Source organism: Podarcis gaigeae, assembly GCF_964106915.1.
Source record: "Podarcis gaigeae genome assembly, chromosome: 17".
NCBI classification, from domain to species: Eukaryota; Metazoa; Chordata; class Lepidosauria; order Squamata; family Lacertidae; genus Podarcis; species Podarcis gaigeae.
This window is the reverse complement of record NC_139694.1, coordinates 22166446-22188602: the sequence shown is the minus strand read 5'-3', so window position 1 is coordinate 22188602 and position 22157 is coordinate 22166446. Positions and strand designations below refer to the sequence as shown.

General features: G+C 44.5%; 1 protein-coding gene across 1 annotated transcript; it reads right to left on the bottom strand.

Annotated features, from left to right (window-relative positions):
• Positions 1 to 15758: 15758 nt before the first annotated feature.
• On the bottom strand, positions 15759 to 20579 carry LOC310835146 (relaxin-3-like). Its single transcript, XM_083719934.1, has 2 exons — positions 20126 to 20579; positions 15759 to 16468 (listed from the first exon to the last, which is right to left on the bottom strand). Exons 1-2 carry the CDS (start codon positions 20364 to 20366, stop codon positions 16101 to 16103), a joined length of 609 nt encoding a protein of 202 aa, XP_083576060.1. The 5' UTR covers positions 20367 to 20579; the 3' UTR covers positions 15759 to 16100.
• Positions 20580 to 22157: the final 1578 nt, after the last annotated feature.

Below are 22157 nucleotides of genomic sequence, written 5' to 3'. Positions count from 1 at the left end.
ACTAATAATCAAGTTTATTTATAGGCATGAACAAGCTTATGGTTTCAGTTAATTTTTCTTGGCAGTTTCTTAATCTTAGTTCCTTACCTGTCCTACGCGGTCCTAACAACTTCAAACTGATGATTCCAACTATCTATCTGACTCCACCTAACAATTCCTTTCACCCTCTCACCACACAAGACGACCAACCCACAGACTTATATCCTCCCTCTTCCTTCACCAACTCCCAACTCTCAACTGACCCACACACTCCTGACTCTCTAACTCTTCCTTTCAGTTTCTCTCTGGCCAATCACATCACACACATTTAACCCTTTCCATATGACCCACCTAGGAGGCAAATGCCACATTGGTTTCTTGAATTTGGGGGGAAATGATACAGGAATTCTAAAACCAAAGATACTGGGCTGCCTCCTTAATTGGGTAAGTATTAAAGAACAAGGGACCCATGAGGAGATTGGTGGGGAAGATGAACCCTTTTCATTCCAGACATACTCTGCCATGAACTGTCCCGTGGCATAGACAGAAAACAGTGCAACAAAGAAAAACGAAAAGAAGAAGGGGGATAGGACAGTGGTGTGAATGGACTGGTGCAGTTCTGCACCCAAGATACAATGAGAAAACTGTGGACTTAAGTGTAATAAAACTCACATATGGAACCAAAAGACCATAGAATTACAGAATCCCATAGTTGGAAGGGACCACCCAGAAAATTTATATAATAATAAAGTCCTTTTTTTTAGCAACCTGACATTCACAACTGGATACATATTTATCCAAAGCAATATCATTATCAAATCCCTTTAGCAGAGAGACCAATTACTTTCTGTAGCTCACATACCTCTGATAAACCATATATTCTCTATGAGATTAGCAGGATTGTGATGGCAATGAGATGTCCTTAACCCAAGATTGGTAAAATGGTACTAAAGGAGTTTGTGGATGTAATCTCAGAACCTTTGTCTATGACCTTTGCAAATTCTTGGCGAACTGGGAAATCTACCAGGAAGCACCAGAACTCTGACTAGCCATGTTGTATGGGATCAATTTCAATCTGTTTTTCTTTGTTGCACTGTTTTCTGTCTATGCCACTGGACACATCGTGGCAGAGTATGTCTGGAATAAAAAGAGTTCATTTTCCCCACCAATCTCCTCATTGGTCCCTTGTTCTTTCCACACAACTTCATGAGCATTCAGGCAGCTGTGTAAAACGTGTGTGTGTGTGTGTGTGTGTGTGTGCCTTAAAAAACAAAAAAGATCAGAATGTAAGTATTTTAATTAACCAATAAACTGAAACTGACACAAGGACAAACAGAAGAAGACGCCTTTACCTCGGTATGGCTCCCTTTTATCACATACACAGCCCAACAAGACAATGACAATAATCCACCAACAGCATACAAATCAATATGGCTATCCTGATCCAAAATAATCCACCCACCACACTCACACACGAAAACAAAGATCACCACAGCCAATCACAAACAAACAACCACACCCTAGGCCAACCCCAACCTCTCACACCACCAAAGAAACAAATGAACAGCAGAGAACCTGCTCGAGCTGACACCAAACCCTACATACATTAAGCATAATAGAAACATTGCCACCCGACCCCCCCATCTTCCCCCTCCAACCCCCCCCTAATGTCTCAACAAATGAAACTGATTTGTAAAAATGTTACACGGAAAAAAATACGAGATACATTACATATACTTCTGTAAAACAATAAAATATTTAATAAAAAAAATGTAAGTATTTTAAAGTATCTGAATGGCCAAGTGCAAACCTCTCCTTCTCAGAACAGCTCTGATCCCAGATCCGTGTGGATATGTAGCCATAGTATCATTGTCTTCCAGGCCAATAACAATCCAGGTTGTCAAGCCAGGGCTCACATGCCGGGGCTCACAACCTTTACCTACTTGGGTGTCAAGGAATGATCCAGGATCAGCTTTGGCCACTAAGCAAACAGGCAGTTGCAGGGCAGCTACCAGAGCTGGTAAATGTGCAGCTGGGCAAAAATGATCTGGAAAATAGAGAAGGCCTCAACCTCAGCTTCACAGCCAGGTTGCACGATGACCAGCTGCTGTCCCACTCAAGCTCAGTCACTCTGCTCACCAACAGTGTCCCTTTGAGCTCCTGCTTTCCTAGCCAACAAATGCACACCTTCGCCTCCATCTGCCCCAACTTCACATGATGTCCATGTACTCTGGCTTCTACCTGCTTTGTGCCTTCTGATCCTCTCCCTCACTGCTTTCTCATTATGATAACTTGGGAGATCTTAATGTACAGGAACAGGTGCCTTTGATTTTCAGACTGTTTCAGCCCCCACATGCAAGAATGCACAAGTACAGGATGTCTTCGCTTTCCCTCGAAGGCCTTGTCTTTTTCCAGATCACAAAGTGTTGAACCTCATGTAAAAGGGAAAAGCGAGCCAGGAAGTGCTGGACAATGGGCTATGTAGGGTGGTGAATGCTTCCCTCTGCAAGGGAGTCTCCCCAGACCCACTTAAAGAAGCGATTATTAAACTAAAAAACCATATTTGGCCATTATGGCCAATTATTGCCCGGCCCCAAATCTTCCATTCTTGGGCAAGGGTGGGGGTGGGAGTCACTGAACAACTCCAAGCACGCCTGGAGGATGCAGACCATTTGGATCCCTTCCTGCTGGGATTCAGGCCCCATCATGGGACTGAAACTGCCTTGGTTGCACTGGTAGATGATCTCTGGTGAACCAGGGACAGCAGCGAAAGCTGTTTCCTGGTTCTGCTGTATCTCTCAGCGGCTCTTCATACCATTGACCATGGTATATTTCTAAACCATCTAGGGGATGTTGGGAGCTGGGGGCAATGCCATGCAGTGGCTCCACTCCATCCTGGGCTGTGTCCAGAAAGTGGTGTAGGGGGATGAGTGTTTGGACCCCTAGGAGCTCACTTGTGGAGTCCCTCAGAGATCCATCCTCTCCCCCATGCTTTTCAACATCCATATGAAGCCACTGGGAGAAATCATCACAGAGTTTGGGCTGGGCGCTCACCAGTATGTGGATGATTCCCAGGTCTACCTCTCCTTTAAATTGGAACCAGTGAAGGCAGTAAACATCCTGTATGAATGTCTAGAGGTGGTTGGGAGATGGGTGCTGGCTAATGCATTGAAATTGAACCCCAACAAGACAGAAGTATTGTTTCCAGGGGACAGGAGACGGGCAGGTGTGGGGAGACACCCTGGTTCTGAATGGAGTAATAGTACCCCTGAAGGACCAGGTGCACAGCCTGGGAGTCATTTTGGACTCACAGCTGTCCATGGAGGCACAAGTCAGTTCTGTTTCCAGGGTGGCTGTCAACTAGCTCCATCTGGTACGCTGGCTGAGACCCTACCTGCCTGCAAACGGTCTCCCCAGAGTGGTGCATGCCCTGATTATCTCCTGCTTGGACTACTGCAATGCGCTCTACTTGGGCCTCCTTTGAAGGTGACTCGGAAACTACAACTAATCCAGAATGTGGCTGCTAGACTGGTGACTGAGAGCTGCTACCAGGACCACATAAGACTTGTCCTGAAGGATCTACATTGGCTACCAGTCTGTTTCTGAACACAATTCAAAGTGTTGGTGAGACCTTTAAAGCCCTAAATGACCTTGGCACTGCATACCATAAGGAGCGTCTCCACCCCCATCATTCTGTCCAGACACTGAGGTCCAGCTCTGAGGGTCTTCCTGCAGTTCCCTCATTGCAAGAAGTGAGGTTACAAGGTACCAGGCAGAGGGCCTTCTCTGTAGGTTTAGCACACCTGAGTGTGAAGTTACAGGAAAATCTAGCTTTGGAATTCGGGAGGCTGGAGGAAGGGGGGAGAAGGGTGAAGCTTCTGTGAAGGCCAGCAGCAGGGGCAGGATTATCACAATGCTGTGGAATCATAGAATTGTAGAGCTGGAAGGGAACCCAAAGGTCATTCAGTCCAACCCCCTGCAATGAAGGAATCTCAGCTAAAGCATCTGTGACAGATAGCCATCCAACCTCTGCTTACAAAATAAAGGTCTTCACAACCTCCCGAGGGAGACTGCTCATCTATTGAAGAGCTCTTACTGTCAGAAAGTTCTTCCTGATGTTTAATCGGAATCCTCTTTCTTGTAACTTGAAGATCTGGACTCCTTCCATCTAAACTCAGGTGTCTTAAATTTACGACACCACCATGTATTGATTCTCAAAGGAATACAGACCCTGGGTGAGTGCCTAGAAACTGCACCCCGCCCCAAAATCTTGCTACCTCTTGGGTGTGCAACTTTGGTAACTGTTATGTACTGAGTTGAATAGGATCCAAAATGCAGCAGTCTGATTGGTCCTAGAACAATAGGATCCAAAAGGCAGCAGTCTGATTGGTCCTAGAACAATGCAGCAGTCTGATTGGTCCTAGAACAATGCAGCAGTCTGATTGGTCCTAGAACAATGCAGCAGTCTGATTGGTCTGCAGGAACCACCCAATCCAGCTCCAGATGGAAGTGAATCCACAACCTGATTGGCCTACAGGAGAATTCTGGAATTAACCAATCACGTGCAGCCCATTGTGCAAATAATGTATATAAAGCAGATACTTTGGGGAAACTTTCATTCCCTCCTCACCACTATGAGCTGAATAAAGAGCATGAAATCCACTCTCAACTCTGAGTATATTTCAGTAACAATACTGTATGAGATTTCGAGAGAGAAGCAACTCTATGTTTGCTAAAGCAATCTGAATCAATAATTCCCATTGCATTCATGATGGCAAGTGTGTTATGAATCCCATCTGCAACCAAATATTTTATTTCCGTGGTGCTGGAGGTCAAAGAACCACAATCCTTTGCTCTTGTACTACTTTATTTAACAGTGGATAGTCTCCATTAAGCATTACAATTTCCATGGAAAGTTCAGCATGAGATCCAAGACAAGTTCTAGAAGAGAAAGGGTGTGGATGCATCTCAGCAAAACCACCACAGAATTTTGCGATGGTTTGCTGTCACAATGCAAAGACACCACCCCAGATTTTTCCAAGGCGCTAAGAAGCCTACAATTAATTGCATACAAGACGGGGTTAAAAATCATCTGTGCTTGTACTTTGTGTACACAATGGTCAAGCAGCACTGCAACTGAACCAGTATTTCTAACAGTGGGCATCAATAATTTCCTCCACGCTGCATCCCACTGTGCAACACTTCCTTGGCAGGTACATCTCTTGTCTTTTGAAGCGTTTGACTTGTGGGAAACCTGATCTAACACGGCCAGCAATGCCTATTAGATATTTTATCTTCTGCTGAGCATTCTCCTCAGCTGCATCCATAGAATTCTTGCGAGGGTTATTTGAATCAAAGAAATGTCCCGGCGATGGCTCTGCATTGGGTCGGTGGTGGTCTTCAGCTAACTCTGAAAACGAAAGGCAAAACCATTATGCTTCTCAGCTCATCTTCTGAAGCTATTGCATATAGGAAATGCAGTTAAACAGAAGATTTGGTTTCCATTGCCATCATCCTATAGAGCCTTCTCAGACAGAAGTATGTCCTGTTAAATGTGTGCTACTCACATGCTAAATGTGCCCAGGATTGCAGCCTCAGTTACTTTAAATAAAATTTATCTGACTTTGGTTTGCAAAAGTCCTTATCAATTCTGAATCCTCTGTGCATCTTAACTAAGAAAAGTATTGTTGACATATTGGAATGCTAGTTTTATTGGGTGCTGGGAATAGATTTTGGGGTGGTTTGTTTAAGTAATCAATTTTTTATTTTTTTAAAAAATTGTACTACTACTACTATTGATGAGAAACAAGTATTGATAACACTGCACAATATCATTCATTGCTTGGTCCTCTTCATTTGATTTTCTGGTTTGTACCAACAAATTGTATTTTTTAGAAATAAAGATTCACAGTGGAATTAAAATAATTTGAAAACAATGCATTGCATGTTACAAAGTTTGGGCTCTCATCTCAGAGAACATTCATTGATTCTTCACAACATTTCTGTATCTCTGCTTTTAACAGAGCGCCCAACAATTTTCAGAACTAAATAACTTTAATGATTTATCCTAATACATTCTCTGCAAATCCAGTGTGCTCTTGTGTTTCTGTCCGCATGATATTTTCTGCCACTTGGATTCAAGCTATTTCCCTATCTGCTTCATTGACCCCAGCTCTCTAGTAAATTAGCAGCAAGACTCTGTGCCCTGTGAGAAAGGGCATTTGCAAGTAATGGTGAAATAATTAATCAGTTCTCTATTCCATGGAGCAACTAGTTCTTTGAGAGAATGCCAGCCATGCTAGCTGTAAACTCCCCAAAGACCCTTAAGAATCTATCAGATTCCATCAACCTTCAGGGAGAACCCACTTTAAATACCTGTGAAGAGCAGAAGCAGTTGTAAGCCTACATCCTACCAGGAAATGGTCTGACCATTACGAAAGAGTCTAGAAAGATTTCCATACTTCCATTTCAACACAACTACAATACTGAAAGATGACTCTTAGTATTAACAAATGAGAAACAAATGCACATTTCTTTTGCAAGAAAAAAAGGATGGTTGACAAAAGACCACTATCTTTTATTTATTTAAATCACAGGCTACTACTGCTATGTCAGACTAGATATCCTTGATAAATTCTGAATGGAATCAAATCTTGTCTTTTGAGTCATAAAAAGCCAAAATCCAACGTCAACTACAGCAGAAATCTAAATCTCCACCTGATCTAACACGGCTGGCAAAGCCTATTGGAGATTTTCTCTTCTGCCAAGCATTCTCCTCAGCTGCATCCATAGAATTCTTGCGAGGGTTATTTGAATCAAAGAAATGTCCCGGCGATGGCTCTGCATTGGGTCGGTGGTGGTCTTCAGCTAACTCTGAAAACGAAAGGCAAAACCATTATGCTTCTCAGCTCATCTTCTGAAGCTATTGCATATAGGAAATGCAGTTAAACAGAAGATTTGTTTTCCATTGCCGTCATCCTTTAGGGCCTTCTCCGACAGAAGTAAGTCCTATTTAATGTGTGCTATTCACATGCTAAGTGTGCCCAGGATTGCAGCCTCAGTTACTTTAAATAAAATTTATCTGACTTTGGTTTGCAAAAGTCCTTATCAATTCTGAATCCTCTGTGCATCTTAACTAAGAAAAGTATTGTTGACATATTGGAATGCTAGTTTTATTGGGTGCTGGGAATAGATTTTGGGGTGGTTTGTTTAAGTAATCAATTTTTTATTTTTTTAAAAAATTGTACTACTACTACTATTGATGAGAAACAAGTATTGATAACACTGTACAATATCATTCATTGCTTGGTCCTCTTCATTCCATTTTCTGGTTCGTACCAAGAAATTGCATTTTTTAGAAATAAAGATTAACAGTGGAATTAAAATAATTTGAAAACAATGCATTGCATGTTACAAAGTTTGGGCTCTCATCTCAGGGAACATTCATTGATTATTCAGAATATTTCTTTATCTCTGCTTTTAACAGAGCACCTAACAATTTTCAGAACTACTGTATTTTTTGCTCTATAAGATGCACCAGACCACAAGACGCACTTAGTTTTTGGAGGAGGAAAATAAGAAAAAAATAATATTCTGAATCTCAGAAGCCAGAACAGCAAGAGGGATCACTGCGCAGTGAAAGCAGCAATCCCTCTTGCTGTTCTGGCTTCTGGGATAGCTGTGCAGCCTGCATTTGCTCCATAAGACGCACACAGATTTCCCCTTACTTTTTAGGAGGGAAAAAGTGAGTCTTATGGAGCAAAAAATACGGTAAATAAATTTAATGATTTATCGTAATACATTCTCTGCAGAGCCAATGTGCTCTTGTGTTTCTGTCCGCATGATATTTTCTGCCACTTGGATTCAAGCTATTTCCCTATCTGCTTCATTGACCCCAGCTCTCTAGTAAATTAGCAGCAAGACTCTGTGCCCTGTGAGAAAGGGCATTTGCAAGTAATGGTGAAATAATTAATCAGTTTTCTATTCCATGGAGCAACTAGTTCTTTGAGAGAATGCCAGCCATGCTAGCTGTAAACTCCCCAAAGACCCTTAAGAATCTATCAGATTCCATCAACCTTCAGGGAGAACCCACTTTAAATACCTGTGAAGAGCAGAAGCAGTTGTAAGCCTACGTCCTACCAGGAAATGGTCTGACCATTACGATAGAGTCTAGAAAGATTTCCATACTCCCCTTTCAACAGAACTTCAATACTGAAAGATGACTCTTAGTATTAACAAACGGACTTTTGTTGGCAAGGTGATGCCAACCAAGGTCCGTATAGTTAAAGCTATGGTTTTCCCAGTAGTGATATATGGAAGTGAGAGCTGGACCATAAAGAAGGCTGATTGCCAAAGAACTGATGCTTTTGAATTATGGTGCTGGAGGAGACTCTTGAGAGTCCCACGGACTGCAAGAAGATCAAACCTATCCATTCTTAAGGAAATCAGCCCTGAGGGCTCACTGGAAGGACAGATCCTGAAGCTGAGGCTCCAATACTTTGGCCACCTCATGAGAAGAGAAGACTCCCTGGAAAAGGGGGGGAGGGAGACAGTGCTCCTGAAGGTAGGAGTCTATCAATTGATGAAGATGATCATCCAAATGTCATAGACCAAATGGAGCAAACAGCACGCAGACCTAGTGGTGGGAGGAAAAAATCCTTAAATAAGAGACACGGGGGAATGATTAGTGGACTTCAATGTCTGTACACTAATGCGCAAAGCATGGGAAATAAACAAGATGAGCTTGAGCTCTTGGTACAGCAAACTAAATATGACATAATAGGCATCACTGAAACCTGGTGGGATAAGTCCCACGATTGGAATGTAATAATGGAGGGATACAATCTATTTCAGAGAAACAGACCAGACAAGAAAGGAGGAGGAGTGGCGTTATATGTCAGGGATGTGTATACCTGTGAAGAGATCCAAGATTTAGAACCTCAAAGCAAAAGTGAGAGCATTTGGGTCAAAATTAAGGGAGAGAAGAATAACAGGGACCTCAGTGTGGGAGTTTACTATAGATGCCCAAGCCAAACGGAGGACATAGATGATGCCTTCCTGGAACAGATGGCCAAGCATGCAAAAGGAAGGGAGATAGTAGTAATGGGGGACTTCAATTACCCAGATATTTGTTGGATGTCAAACTCAGCCAAGAGCATAAGGTCAAACAGATTCCTCACTGGCCTTGCAGACAACTTCATTGTCCAGAAAGTGGGAGAAGCAACAAGAGGAACAGCCATTTTAGATCTGGTCCTAACCAATGTTGATGACCTGGTTAGTGAGGTAGAAGTGGAAGGATCATTAGGCGCGAGTGATCATGCTCTTCTGAAGTTTACTATACAGCGGAAAGGAGCAGCCAAGCATACTAGGACTCAATTTATTGACTTTAAGAAAGCCGACTTCATAAAACTTAGGGAAGTGCTGGGTGAGATCCCATGGACAGTAATACTAAAAGGAAAGGGAGTTCATGATGGCTGGGAGTTTGTTAAGAGGGAGATAGTAAAAGCACAACTTCAGGCAATAGCAATGAGACAGAAACATGGAAGGTGCCTACAGAAGCCTACTTTTAACTGAGTTAAGATTAAAAAAGGATGTGTACAAAAAATGGAAAAGGGGGGAAACCACCAAAGAGGAATTCAAACAAATAGCCAGCACGTGTGTACACAAAGTTAGAAAGCTAAAGCACAGAATGAACTCAGGCTTGCTAGAGAGGTTAAAAGCAACAAAAAAGGCTTTTATGGGTATGTTCGTAGCAAAAGGAAGAACAAAGAAACAGTGGGATCACTCAGAGGAGAAGATGGTGAAATGCAAACAGGGGACACAGAAAGGGCTGAACTCCTCAATGCCTTCTTTGCCTCAGTCTTCTCCGATAAAGAAAACAATGCCCGACCTGAAGAATTTGGAGCAAATGATTCAGCAGAGGAAACACAGCCCAGAATAACTAAGAGATAGTACAAGAATACTTGGCTAGTTTAGATGTATTCAAGTCTCCAGGGCCAGATGAACTGCATCCAAGAGTATTAAAAGAACTGGCAGTCATCTTTGAGAATTCCTGGAGAACAGGCGAAGTCCGGCAGACTGGAGGAGGGCAAATGTTGTCCCTATTTTCAAAAAAGGGAAAAGAGAGGACCCAAATAATTACCGCCCAGTCAGTCTGACATCAATACCAGGGAAGATTCTGGAGCAGATCATTAAGCAAACAGTCTGTGAGCACCTAGAAAGGAATGCTGTGATCACCAATAGTCAGCATGGATTTCTGAAAAATAAGTCATGTCAGACTAATCTGATCTCATTTTTTGACAGAATTACCACCCTGGTAGATGAAGGGAATGCAGTGGATGTAGCCTACCTTGATTTCAGAAAGGCATTTGACAAGGTGCCCCATGATATTCTTGTAAAGAAGCTGGTAAAATGCGGTCTTGACTATGCTACCACTCAGTGGATTTGTAACTGGCTGACTGACTGAACCCAAAGGGTGCTCATCAATGGTTCCTCTTCATCCTGGAGAAGAGTGATTAGTGGGGTGCCACAGGGTTCTGTCTTGGGCCCGGTCTTATTCAACATCTTTATCAACAACTTGGATGATGGACTCAAGGGCATCCTGATCAAATTTGCAGATGACACCAAACTGGGAGGGGTGGCTAACACCCCAGAGGACAGGATCACACTTCAAAACAACCTTGACAGATTAGAGAACTGGGCCAAAACAAACAAGATGAATTTTAACAGGGAGAAATGTAAAGTATTGCACTTGGGCAAAAAAAAATGAGAGGCACAATGTCAGAGCTGCCTCTAGGTCCCAGCTCACAGAGGACCAACGCCCGGTTGATGTAATGTACAAAAGTCTTTATTGAAGTTTAGTTTCCATTTCAAACCCCAGAGCGTGCAGCCCTACGTTCTTGACTCTAGATCGGCGAAGTCCCCTCTGAGTCACTATGCCTTCCGCACCAGTTTAAGATCCTAGCCCGGCTCCACCTCCTGCGCTGTTCCTTCCTCCTCTGGGTCCTTCTGCCCCCTGGGGTTTCCTCCTTCCTGGACTCTTCTGATGCTGACCCCCCTGAGTCTTGCCCTTCCTTCCGGCGGGCTTTAGGACCTGGCTCCCTATCCGGGCTACCTGCTGTGCCGCTCGCCTGTACATTTGAACTTGGCGTGCGCGCCCAGCCTGTGACTTTCCTCTTGACCGTTTCCCCGCTCTCCGATGGAGGCGTGGTCAATCCTGACTCATCTCCTCTCTCTGGTGGTGAGAACACTGGTCCCGATGCCTGGGACTCCTCCCCCCCACTGCGCTCTGGTGGGGAAGCTGGTCCTGATTTCCAACTGCTGCTCAGGGAGTCCCCGCTGGCCCCTTCCTTCTGGGGTTTCCCCCTTGGCACCCCCCTTGCCCTGGCCATCGGCGCTCCTTTCTGTGAATCTTCCGATTCGCTGGAGAGACTCGTGGAATCTCTCTGACCACTGTCACTGCCTACACCCCCCTCAGATTCCTCCTCCTCGCTCTCCATTTGCTCCATCTCCTGTGTCTCTGCTCCTGAACCCCTGACACACAAATACAAGATGGGTGACACCTGGCTTGAGAGCAGTACATGTGAAAAGGATCTAGGAGTCTTGGTTGACCACAAACTTGACATGAGCCAACAGTGTGACGCGGCAGCTAAAAAAGCCAATGAAATTCTGGGCTGCATCAATCACAGGCTACTACTTCTATGTCAGACTAGATATCCTTGATGAATTCTGAATGGAATCAAATCTTGTCTTTTGAGTCGTAAAAAGCCAAAATCCAATGTCAACAGCAGCAGAAAAAAGAAACATTTTCTCTCCAAAAGCCGACCATGGATCATTTCACTTGGGTTAAAATAGTGGCGTAGCGTGGGGGTGCAGGGGGGGCCGGCCGCACCGGGCGCAACATCTGGGGGTTAGGGTTAGGGGGCGCAAATCCACGGGTTAAGGGGCGCAAATCCACAGGTTAGGGGGCACAAATTACTTGCCTTGCCCCGGGTGCTGACAACCCACGCTACGCCACTGGGTTAAAAACAAAACAAAACATCCATCTGCAGACTGTGCATTAAACCAAACTGCTTTCTAAACCATTTCTTTTCTTCCTGTACCCACTTATACAGATTATAACTAAAAACTGGAGCTTTGGCCGGAATATGGAAAATCCCATGCGCTCCCTTATAGAAGCCACCTTACTTCTCTTGAACAGGAACACAAAAGAGCAGCAAGCTACATGGTGAAGGACTGGCTGGTAGCTCAACTTTGGCTGAATCACTTACCAACGCGTGGGGGACCGGAATAGCGTAGATCGTCCAGCAGGGAGCTTGCATGATCGTAAGCTTCACAGATATACTCAACTGCCTTGAAGTAATGGCGGGCACAATGTCTTCTTATGCGTTGGGGCAGCACTTCGATTGGCAGTGTAACTAACAGCAATAGCAAGAAGTGGTCCAAGCTCATCTTGCCCATTTCCACTCAGTCACTGACTCTGCTCTCCCTCAGTTTGCCTTTGAGCTCCCAGGTGTCTCTCTCCTAGCCAGCAAACACTGAGCTCAGCCTCCACCTGCCTGGCCTTTAAATAAGGTGCAACACTTTGTGATCTGGAAAAAGAAGAAAAGGCCTTCAAGGGAAAGCAAAGATGTCCTGTACTTGTGCATGTGGGGGCTGAAATATTCTGAAAATCAAAGGCACCTGTTCCTGTACATTAAGATCTCCCAAGTTATCATAATGAGAAAGCAGTGAGGGAGAGGATCAGAAGGCACAAAGTAGGTAGAAGCCAGAGTACATGGACATCATGTGAAGTTGGGGCAGATGGAGGCGAAGGTGTGCATTTGTTGGCTAGGAAAGCAGGAGCTCAAAGGGACACTGTTGGTGAGCAGAGTGACTGAGCTTGAGTGGGACAGCAGCTGGTCATCGTGCAACCTGGCTGTGAAGCTGAGGTTGAGGCCTTCTCTATTTTCCTGATCATTTTTGCCCAGCTGCACATTTACCAGCTCTGGTAGCTGCCCTGCATCTGCCTGTTTGCTTAGTGGCCAAAGCTGATCCTGGATCATTCCTTGATACGCAACCAGGTAAAGGTGAACGGCATGTGAGCCCCGGCTTGACAACCTGGATTGTTATTGGCGCAGAAGACAATGATACTATGGCTACATATCCATGCGGATTTGGGATCAGAGCTGTTCTGAGAAAGAGAGTTTTGGGCTTGGCCATTCAGATGCTTTAAAACAGGGCCGTCTCTACCCAGTGGTGCATGGCGCCAGGGTGCTACACTCTTGAGGAAAACCTGGCAGAGAGTCTGGGGAGGGGAGTGTGGGGAGGTAAGCGAGGCGGAGCAGGGACTGGGTGCCTGTGCATCTCCAGCACCCGTCAGAGGCACTAGTGTTGCGAATTCTTCACGGTGCTTTAGCAGAAATGCTCAGAGTTCCAGGTTCTTCAGTGCAGTATATTTATTGTGAGCTATATATATGCACAGGGATGCAGGTGGTGCTGTGGGTTAAACCACAGAGCCTAGGACTTGCCGATCAGAAGGTCGGCAGTTCGAATCCCTGTGACGGGGTGAGCTCCCATTGCTCAGTCCCTGCTCCTGCCAACCTAGCAGTTCGAAAGCATATCAAAGTGCAAGTAGATAAATAGGTACCACTCCGGCGCTGCTCTGGTTTGCCAGAGGCGGCTTAGTCATACTGGCCACATGACCTGGAAGCTGTACGCCGGCTTCCTCAGCCAATAAAGCGAGATGAGCGCCGCAACCCCGGAGTCGGTCACAACTGGACCTAATGGTCAGGGATCCCTTTACCTTTACAGATTCCACACCTGGAGGCTGACTTTGCGTGCCAATGTACCTCCTTCACCGCTCCTTCAACTGCACGATGGCTGGGTGACATTATTTCAGTGTGTACCATGCATGTGAGTGAGGAGGTAGAGATCATGTGGATATCCCAAAATATTCTTCACAAGTTCATTGTTTCTTCCTTTGTAATTAAGAAGCTGAATGTTTATCACTGTAGTATTTCACACCTGAAAATGCAAATCCTGTCATTCTAGTTTGACGCTGTTCTATAAAAAGTGCAACCATATTAACTATATGAACATCCCTCCTCTCCTATGTTTGTTCTAGCCACATCTGAAAATGGGCCTCCGTCAATTCATCTCGAAAGGTGCGGGGCAGAAATGGAAGACTACCGTGCAAATGACGGTGCCTGCTATGTGGTCAAAGACACCACACACACTCTCTGCTAGTAAAAAAAAAAAAAGGCTTTCTTTAGTAGACTTGCAGCATTTATTGTCAAACACTTTTTCCTGCTTTACCAGATAAATTGGTTATCAGGGATAATTTAGTCCACAAATTAATAGCAGAGTCACTGATTTTTAAAAACCTCCGAGACCCTGCCTTGTGGTCTGGTTTCCAGAGTCGTCTTCTCAGCAATTTACTAGTATTAACATTAGAACTATCCTTCCTTAACTACTCCTACCAGGTACAGATAGGTAGCCGTGTTGGTCTGCCATAGTCAAAGCAAAATTTTTTTTCCTTCCAGTAGCACCATAAAGACCAACTAAGTTAGTTCTTGGTATGAGCTTTCGTGTTCATGCACACTTCTTCAGATACCTATCTGAAGATCTGAAGAATCTGAAGTATCTGAAGAAGTGTGCATGCACACGAAAGCTCATACCAAGAACTAACTTAGTTGGTCTTTAAGGTGCTACTGGAAGGAAAAAAATTTTTGCTTACTCCTACCAGGGTTAGTTTGGCAGCGATACTATGTATTATTAGGAGTGACACTTCCAAAAATGGTATTGAATACAGTTTCTGCTAAAATGGAGCAGTGCTTAATAAAACAAGACAGCATATAGAATTTGTACTACAGGCATCTGCGTTAGAACTAGTTTTGTATGTGCAATATATTATAGTTGCTTCTCCTGTAATATTTAAAGGACGACTCAAGTTGCCACCTGAGTCTGCAAAGACATACAACTGTATTGTTTGTAGGTGAATCCTTGCAGTATTTTGCAAAACACAAACAAACAAACAGACAGACAGACAGACAGACAGACAGACAGACAGACAGACAGCCATCTACACAGGCACATAAAAGTGGGACTCCTGTTTCCAAACACATTAACATGCCCAACATTTATTGATTTGGAAACAGAAGGCTAAGCTAACAGTTGGTTTAACCCAACAGGTCTAACTAATCTTATGTTGAAATATATAATTAAGAGCTTTGATGTTGTTATGATTAGTTGCATTTAAGAAAGAGGCAGTGAAAACCCCTCAGCAAGTGTCTAGAGGCTTAATGTGAGCGAACCAACTGAGATCTGATCCAAGCAAGACAGAGGTGCTCCCTGGTTCGTAAAAAACCAGGTCTCGGGTTCTGGAAAGAAAATGGTGACCTCTAAAAAAATCAGGGGCAGTTTATGTGTTCTCGTGCACCTGTGATGAAGAGTCCTGGAGAGCTCCGGGGTACCTTATCTCTGGCCACAGCTAGGCATGCTAGCAGAAAAACTGCAAACCGCGGTTTAGTACACTGAAAGTTTTAAAGGGGAATTCTGATGTGGCCATCCCTGAGCCGATGAATTCCTGCATGGTTTTCTCTACGTATTTGAACGAGCCTCTTCACTTTTATGTGCAATGTGTAACCAATACAGCTCTTGCCCCAGGTAATCTAGGACAACTACATTTTATTGTTTGTATTTAGCTTTGTGTTTATGGAACTTCGGCACATTGGGAACACATAGGAAAATATATCCCTGGCTGAGTTATATCCATTAGCTTCCAATTTCACACATGCACATTTAATGTAGACTATATAACACTTTAATTAAAGGTTGGGTTTCTCTCTTCAGTGTGGCAAATGTGGCACAGAAATCAGCATAATTTTAGACGAATTGGAGTAGGAAAATGAACACATAACAAAATGCAAATACATTTAGAGCAAAACATAATTATAGTGGCAATTCATGTGGTTTGTATTTTTTACAGGAAACCAGGACACCATCAATAATTTGGAGACAAAATAGATTACAAATCAGCAATCTTTTTTTCCATACAGGCAGTATTCAATTAAAAAGCACTGCAAACAACACTGAATTTTGGGTGTTCCTGAAAAATTGGATGTGCAAATATAAAGGTATTTTTAACACAATATACTAATCTCAGTTCTGGTACATCCCCAATTACAGCACAGTCCGGCAATCCCCATAGGGGTTGCGCGTTTTATTCTAGGCTGTTTGACCAAAGGAAAGTTATATGAACTGATGGAATTGGCAAACCCAGTTTCGCTTCTCCTCTCGTGGGCTGCATCTCCCAGTTGACGGATGTATTCATTGTATTCACTGGAAGTAGGAACATATTCATTAAAATAATCATATAAATTTACAAAGTCTTTCAGCGACGGCTTTCCAGCTTGTTGACTGATGCTTTGCAGTTGCTCCAGTTCAGGATCCAAGACAGACTGCAAGTTAATATTATCCAGTCCTTTCTCCGTGCTAGTTTGAAGAAACTCTGTTAAGGTAAAACAAAGGAAACTATCAAAAGGCGACCCTTTGTAAAATGTCTACCGAGTTTCCTGGAAGAAATTTGTTAGTGATATTGTGAGTATTATTCATTCATTTACCTATACACATTTTACCCCGCTGGTTCACCAAAATATTTCAGGAGCAGCTTGCAAGAATAAGTAGTGATATGCAAATTTTGCTAACTAAACTAGGGCTGCCATATTGTTGTTGAGCTTTTTTGGTTTTACCCAAAATTGGTGAGGTTTTTTCCTTTTGCAAAATCTCAAAAAATTATGAAGTTTTTGACCTATTTTGAAGGAAAAACAGCAAAACCAGACAATGCTGACATAGGTTGCTGTATGTCCAAATTTTCCCAGACATTTCAGCCCGGACACTGCTTCCGATGGCTGATTGTGGGCTATGCATGGGAAATTCTGGCTGTATGGCAACCCTGGCTAAACAATACATCTTATTTTAACAAGTCCAAAACATACCAATGATTTATTATTCAACAATTGTTTTTTTTACCTATAAACATTTCAAGTACAAAAAGAAATTGCTGAGCAAATGTTCTAAGTTCGCTGCTAGAATCTGGGACTCAAAATGTGATTCCTATAAAGAGGTAGGGATCTGAAGAATAGAAATATATTACAGGAAACAGGAAAGTATAATTATCCCGGTCAAAAGACACAACCACATCATTTTCTTATAGTTAACGTGTCTTCAGCTTGAAATACTGAGCATGCAGTAAGGTTGTGATTTAGAGATAGGGCACTGACCCTTCCCCATTTTAGACCACTTACGATTTTTCACACCACGTTTCCGAAAATCTCACTGATTCTATAATACAGGTTGAGTTATTATTGCCATATTTAATTCAATAGGTCTATTTACTAGGTAATCATGCAGAATATCCAACGTATTTTGCTTTTAAAAAAAGAACACCTGTTTTGCCAAACATCACTATTGGAAATTCCCAATACACCATTTTAAAACTTGGAATTTATCTAAGAGATAGCTGTTGGATGCGGCTGAGTTTTGAACTCTAACCCCCCCCCCCCAATTTCTGTAACTCATTCATGCTTCAACTGAATTTTGATATGGCATTTCCGATATGTGCAGCAGAAAAATGTACATTTGCAGATACAACAGCTATATAAAATGAGATTGTGCCAGTGTATGTGGTAGAATGTTTTTTATAAGTCCTCGATTTAGATGTTTGAGTTTAAAGGCACATGAATATTGGAAGTCCAAATTAAAACAGCTGTTATTACCTTCCTTGGTGCTCATCTTCAAACTGGGGCAAATCCCCATGCTAAGTTCCTTTTATTGATTAAATTGCTTCTGGTCTAAAGCAAGTGTCTAAATCAAGATTTATAGCATATGCTGGGGCTTTATAGTAGAACTGCTATATACTTTCATTTACCACTTTATATTGTATTAAAATAATCTGCAAGCACTCGCCTAGGACATTTCTTTATGAATTAGTTAACCAGTTGGGCATGTCAATCAGAGAAGCTGTGAGCAGCAGGCAGTCTTATACTTGTTACCCAATATCACCACAGGAAACAATAGATTATGTCTGGTGCAAGCATACACAGAGAGAGAGAGAGTATTTGCAATTCAAACAAGTTGGGGGTGGTATGCAAATCCCACAAGTCTTAAGTCTCCTTCAAATCAAACAAAGAGAATGCACAAGCACCACTGAAATCAGCAAGACATTTGAAAGACTTAACTTTGGCTGGATTATACATATTTCATTTGCCTCCCCCCCCCCATTTATTTTAAATGAGAAGTTGCTTTTGTATGTATTCACACTTGCTAGTGTTTCGAAGACTAATCTGAGGTTAAACTGGAGCAAGGCACACTGGCAGCCTAAAACTGGATATCACTTTTTTGCATCTGCCTCCTTGAAGTTTAGGGGGAAATTAACATGTCACGCGGGACACGGGTGGCGCTGTGGGTTAAACCACAGAGCCTAGAACTTGCTGATCAGAAGGTCGGCAGTTCGAATCCGCGCAATGGGGTGAGCTCCTGTTGCTCAGTCCCTGCTCCTGCCAACCTAGCAGTTCGAAAGCACGTCAAAGTGCATGTAGATAAAGAGGTACCGCTCCGGCAGGAAGGTAAACGGCGTTTCCATGCGCTGCTCTGGTTCGCCAGAAGCGGCTTAGTCATGCTGGCCACATGACCTGGAAGCTGTACGCCGGCTCCCTCGGCCAATAAAGCGAGATGAGCGTTGCAACCCCAGAGTCGGCCACGACTGGACCTAATGGTCAGGGGTCCCTTTACCTTTAACATGTCACGCCTTATTCACAAGATCAGCTGAGCTGCCTACCACTCTGTGTTTCCAGTTTTTGCCATGATGCAGGGGCTTCAGGTGAGAATGATGCTCCCTAGATCCACTTTCAAACAAATACAACAGAAGCAATTTACAGTTTTGGGGAGCTAAAGCTTTAGCGACTCAGAAACAACGAGGTAAAGACGGTATACTGAGGGATGCTGTGGAACCTGCCTGGGAAATGCCCTCTCACATAGCTGTCAACGTTTCCCTTTTTTAAAGGGAAATCCCCTTATTCCGAATAGGATTCCTCGCAAGAAAAGGGAAAAGTTGACAGCTATGCCCTCTCATCAGATGTCAAACAGAGAAACAACTGCACGACTTTTAAAAGGCAGCCCTGTATAGCAAAGTTTTTGATGTTTGAGGTTTCATTGTGGTTTTTATACGGATATTTTCCTGGGGCATACCAGTCAGATGGTTGGCACAGAAATAATAAAATTACCATCATTGCTTTTACAGTGGTACCTCAGGTTAAGTACTTAATTCGTTCCGGAGGTCCGTTCTTAACCTGAAACTGTTCTTAACCTGAAGCACCACTTTAGCTAATGGGGCCTCCTGCTGCTGCTGCGCCGCCAGAGCAGGATTTCTGTTCTCATCCTGAAGCAAAGTTATTAACCTGAGGTAATATTTCTGGGTTAGCGGAGTCTGTAACCTGAAGCGTATGTAACCTGAAGCATATGTAACCCGAGGTACCACTGTATTCTAAAGGGTAGGAAAAGCAAAGTGGCGGTGCGCTCTTGATGTTTCGATCTTTGGCGATGCGTTTTGTGTTGAGAAGCGGCCCTATGGATAGCTCGCGTCGAGCAGCAGCCTCCTCGCCTCAGGGTCGTGGGTTCGAGTCCCACTGCTGAGCAAAAGATTCCTTCAGTGCAGGGGCAGGGGGTCGGACTAGATGACCCTCGTGGGTGCTGTTCTACATCCAGCTCGGGAGAACGGACTTGGCAGTGCGTCTTTACGCACGAGTCTCCAAATGGTTCTCTCGAGCTCCATGGAGGGGGGACCTATCCCCAGACATGAGTCTACTCTACAGGGTCGCGACCTAAATCCTGCTTTAGAAGCGAGCATCTTGTAAGTTTGCGCGTGAGGCGGACAGAGAAAACTCCCCCTCTTCCCCGGGGATCTGTACTTTTCCTGGTCTTTCGAAGACGCGGTTGGATATTGGAGATGTTCGTTTGGCACCAAGTTTCAGCGGGAAGAGCCACAGCGTTTAGTCTAATTTATTATTATTATTATTAACAATAATGACCGCCCACTGTGGAAGACGAGCGACGCCCCCGACCCCCCGCGACCCCCGTTTCCCCCGACGGCGCCTCGCGAGCGTCTTACCAGCGCGCGCCCTGGCGGCGTCGAGTGGTGCCTGCTCCGTGGTCCGCTCGGCAACCCTTCTCCAGCGCGACCCTCCGCAGGTGAAGATGACGGCGCGGATGAAATCTCGCCCGCACAGCCTCACGGCGTACTCGCCGTCTTGGGGGGATGCCGAGGCTCCGGCCGCCTGGGAGCTCCGGAAGGTCAGCTCGGTCGTCAGCAGCAGGAGCAGCACGACGGGCAGCAGCCCGCGGAGCCTCATGGCGAACGCGCGCCCTCGCCTGCCTTTGGCCGCCGCCTAGTCCCGCCCTTCTGTCGGTTCGGAGTCCTGCAGAGACGCGCCGTCGAGCGCGAAGAGGACTGGCGGCTGGAGCGCTGAGCCGCAACCTTGGCCAGGCGCGCTTTATAGAGCGAGAGGAGACCCTCCGCCTCTGACTCATCCACACGCACACGACTTTCAGCACTTCTCATTTCCGTCCTCTGCTTCCTCGCCCACCTCCCTTTATTAATTTCCTAGAGAGAAGCCCCTGCCAGATGGCCACTGGGCATTAGGAAGGAAACGTCTTCTTTTTCTTTTTCTTTTCTTTTTTAGGGTTCCCATATTTCAAAAAGTGAACATCCGGATACGAAACAATGGGGGGGGGGGTTAGATAATGGACAGTCTAGTATTTCTGCTTCCAGCTAGCATTCTGTAACATTTTTTTGTTCAATATACAGTGGTACCTCTGGTTAAGAACTTAATTCGTTCCGGAGGTCCGTTCATCCCAGGAGTGCCAGGAGGGCGTGCATGGCCATGGCACCGAAATTTGTGGGTGCTCTGCCCCTGCATGGGGAATTTTGTTGGTGCTCAGGCACCCAGGTCCCAGGGGAGTTGGCCTCGAAATTTGTGGGTGCTCTGCCCCTGCATGGGGAATTTTGTTGGTGCTCAGGCACCCAGGTCCCAGGGGAGTTGGCCTCGAAATTTGTGGGTGCTCTGCCCCTGCATGGGAAATTTTGTAGGTGCTCAGGCACCCAGATCCCAGGGGAGTTGGCACTGAAATTTGTGGGTGCCCTGTCCCTTCATGGGAAATTTTGTAGGTGCTCAGGCACCCAGGGCCCGGGGGAGTTGACAGCGAAATTGGTGGGTGCTCTGCCACTTAATGGGGAATTTTGCAGGTGCACCCAGGGCCCTGGGGATTTGGCACCTATGATACAGTCCCATTTCAGTCCACAGCATCGCTGAAAGCTGTAAGGTTTCCATCTTGTAGCCATGTTTTTTTTTCTAATTCATCTCTTAGCTGATTGAAGAAATCATCTTCCACGTTGTCATCATTCCAATTGTTTTCCCGCACATGAGCATCTTCATCTAAACCAGCCCAGTCTTTGGCAAGGAACTCTTCAAAGTTCTCCTCCTCCTCGAACCCCAAGAATCACAGACTTGTAAAGTTGGGAAGGGATCACAAGGGTCATCTAGTCCAACCCCCTGCCATGCAGGAATCTTTTGCCCAAAATGGGACTCGAATCCACGACTCTGACCTTAGGAGTGTCGTAGTTTCATAGAAACCATTGGCGTACTACCTATCAAATTACCATTCTTATGCAAAATCACATGCAGGATTTGAGAATGTAGAGAATGGATTTGGAGGGCTTAGAAAATAAATGTAGGTGTATTTTAATGCAGCCCTTAAGAGGGAATTGGGGGGGGGGACAACATCAGGGAAGGAGGGAATGGAAGTCAAGAAAATGTGAAACAAAAAACCCCAAACGATATAGATGACTGGAGTTATGTAATAATTTGGAAGATTTAATAGAATTCGTTATTTTTAAAAAGAGATTAAGGGCCTCATGTTCTACCAGCTGAGCTGTCCCAGGGTATATGTCAAGCATTGCTCTTTTTTTTGAGCCACAATGAGAATCAGGCACCGACTCCTAGGAGCTGAGGTCTCTTTGCCCCCCCCCCCATAAAATATTTGAGGGAGCTGCCCCCCTGCAAAAAATGTTCATGGGTTCATTCAAACGGTGTTTGCGTTCCACATCTTGTGATCAATTTTGCAGGGCTGAGCTTACCTTCTCT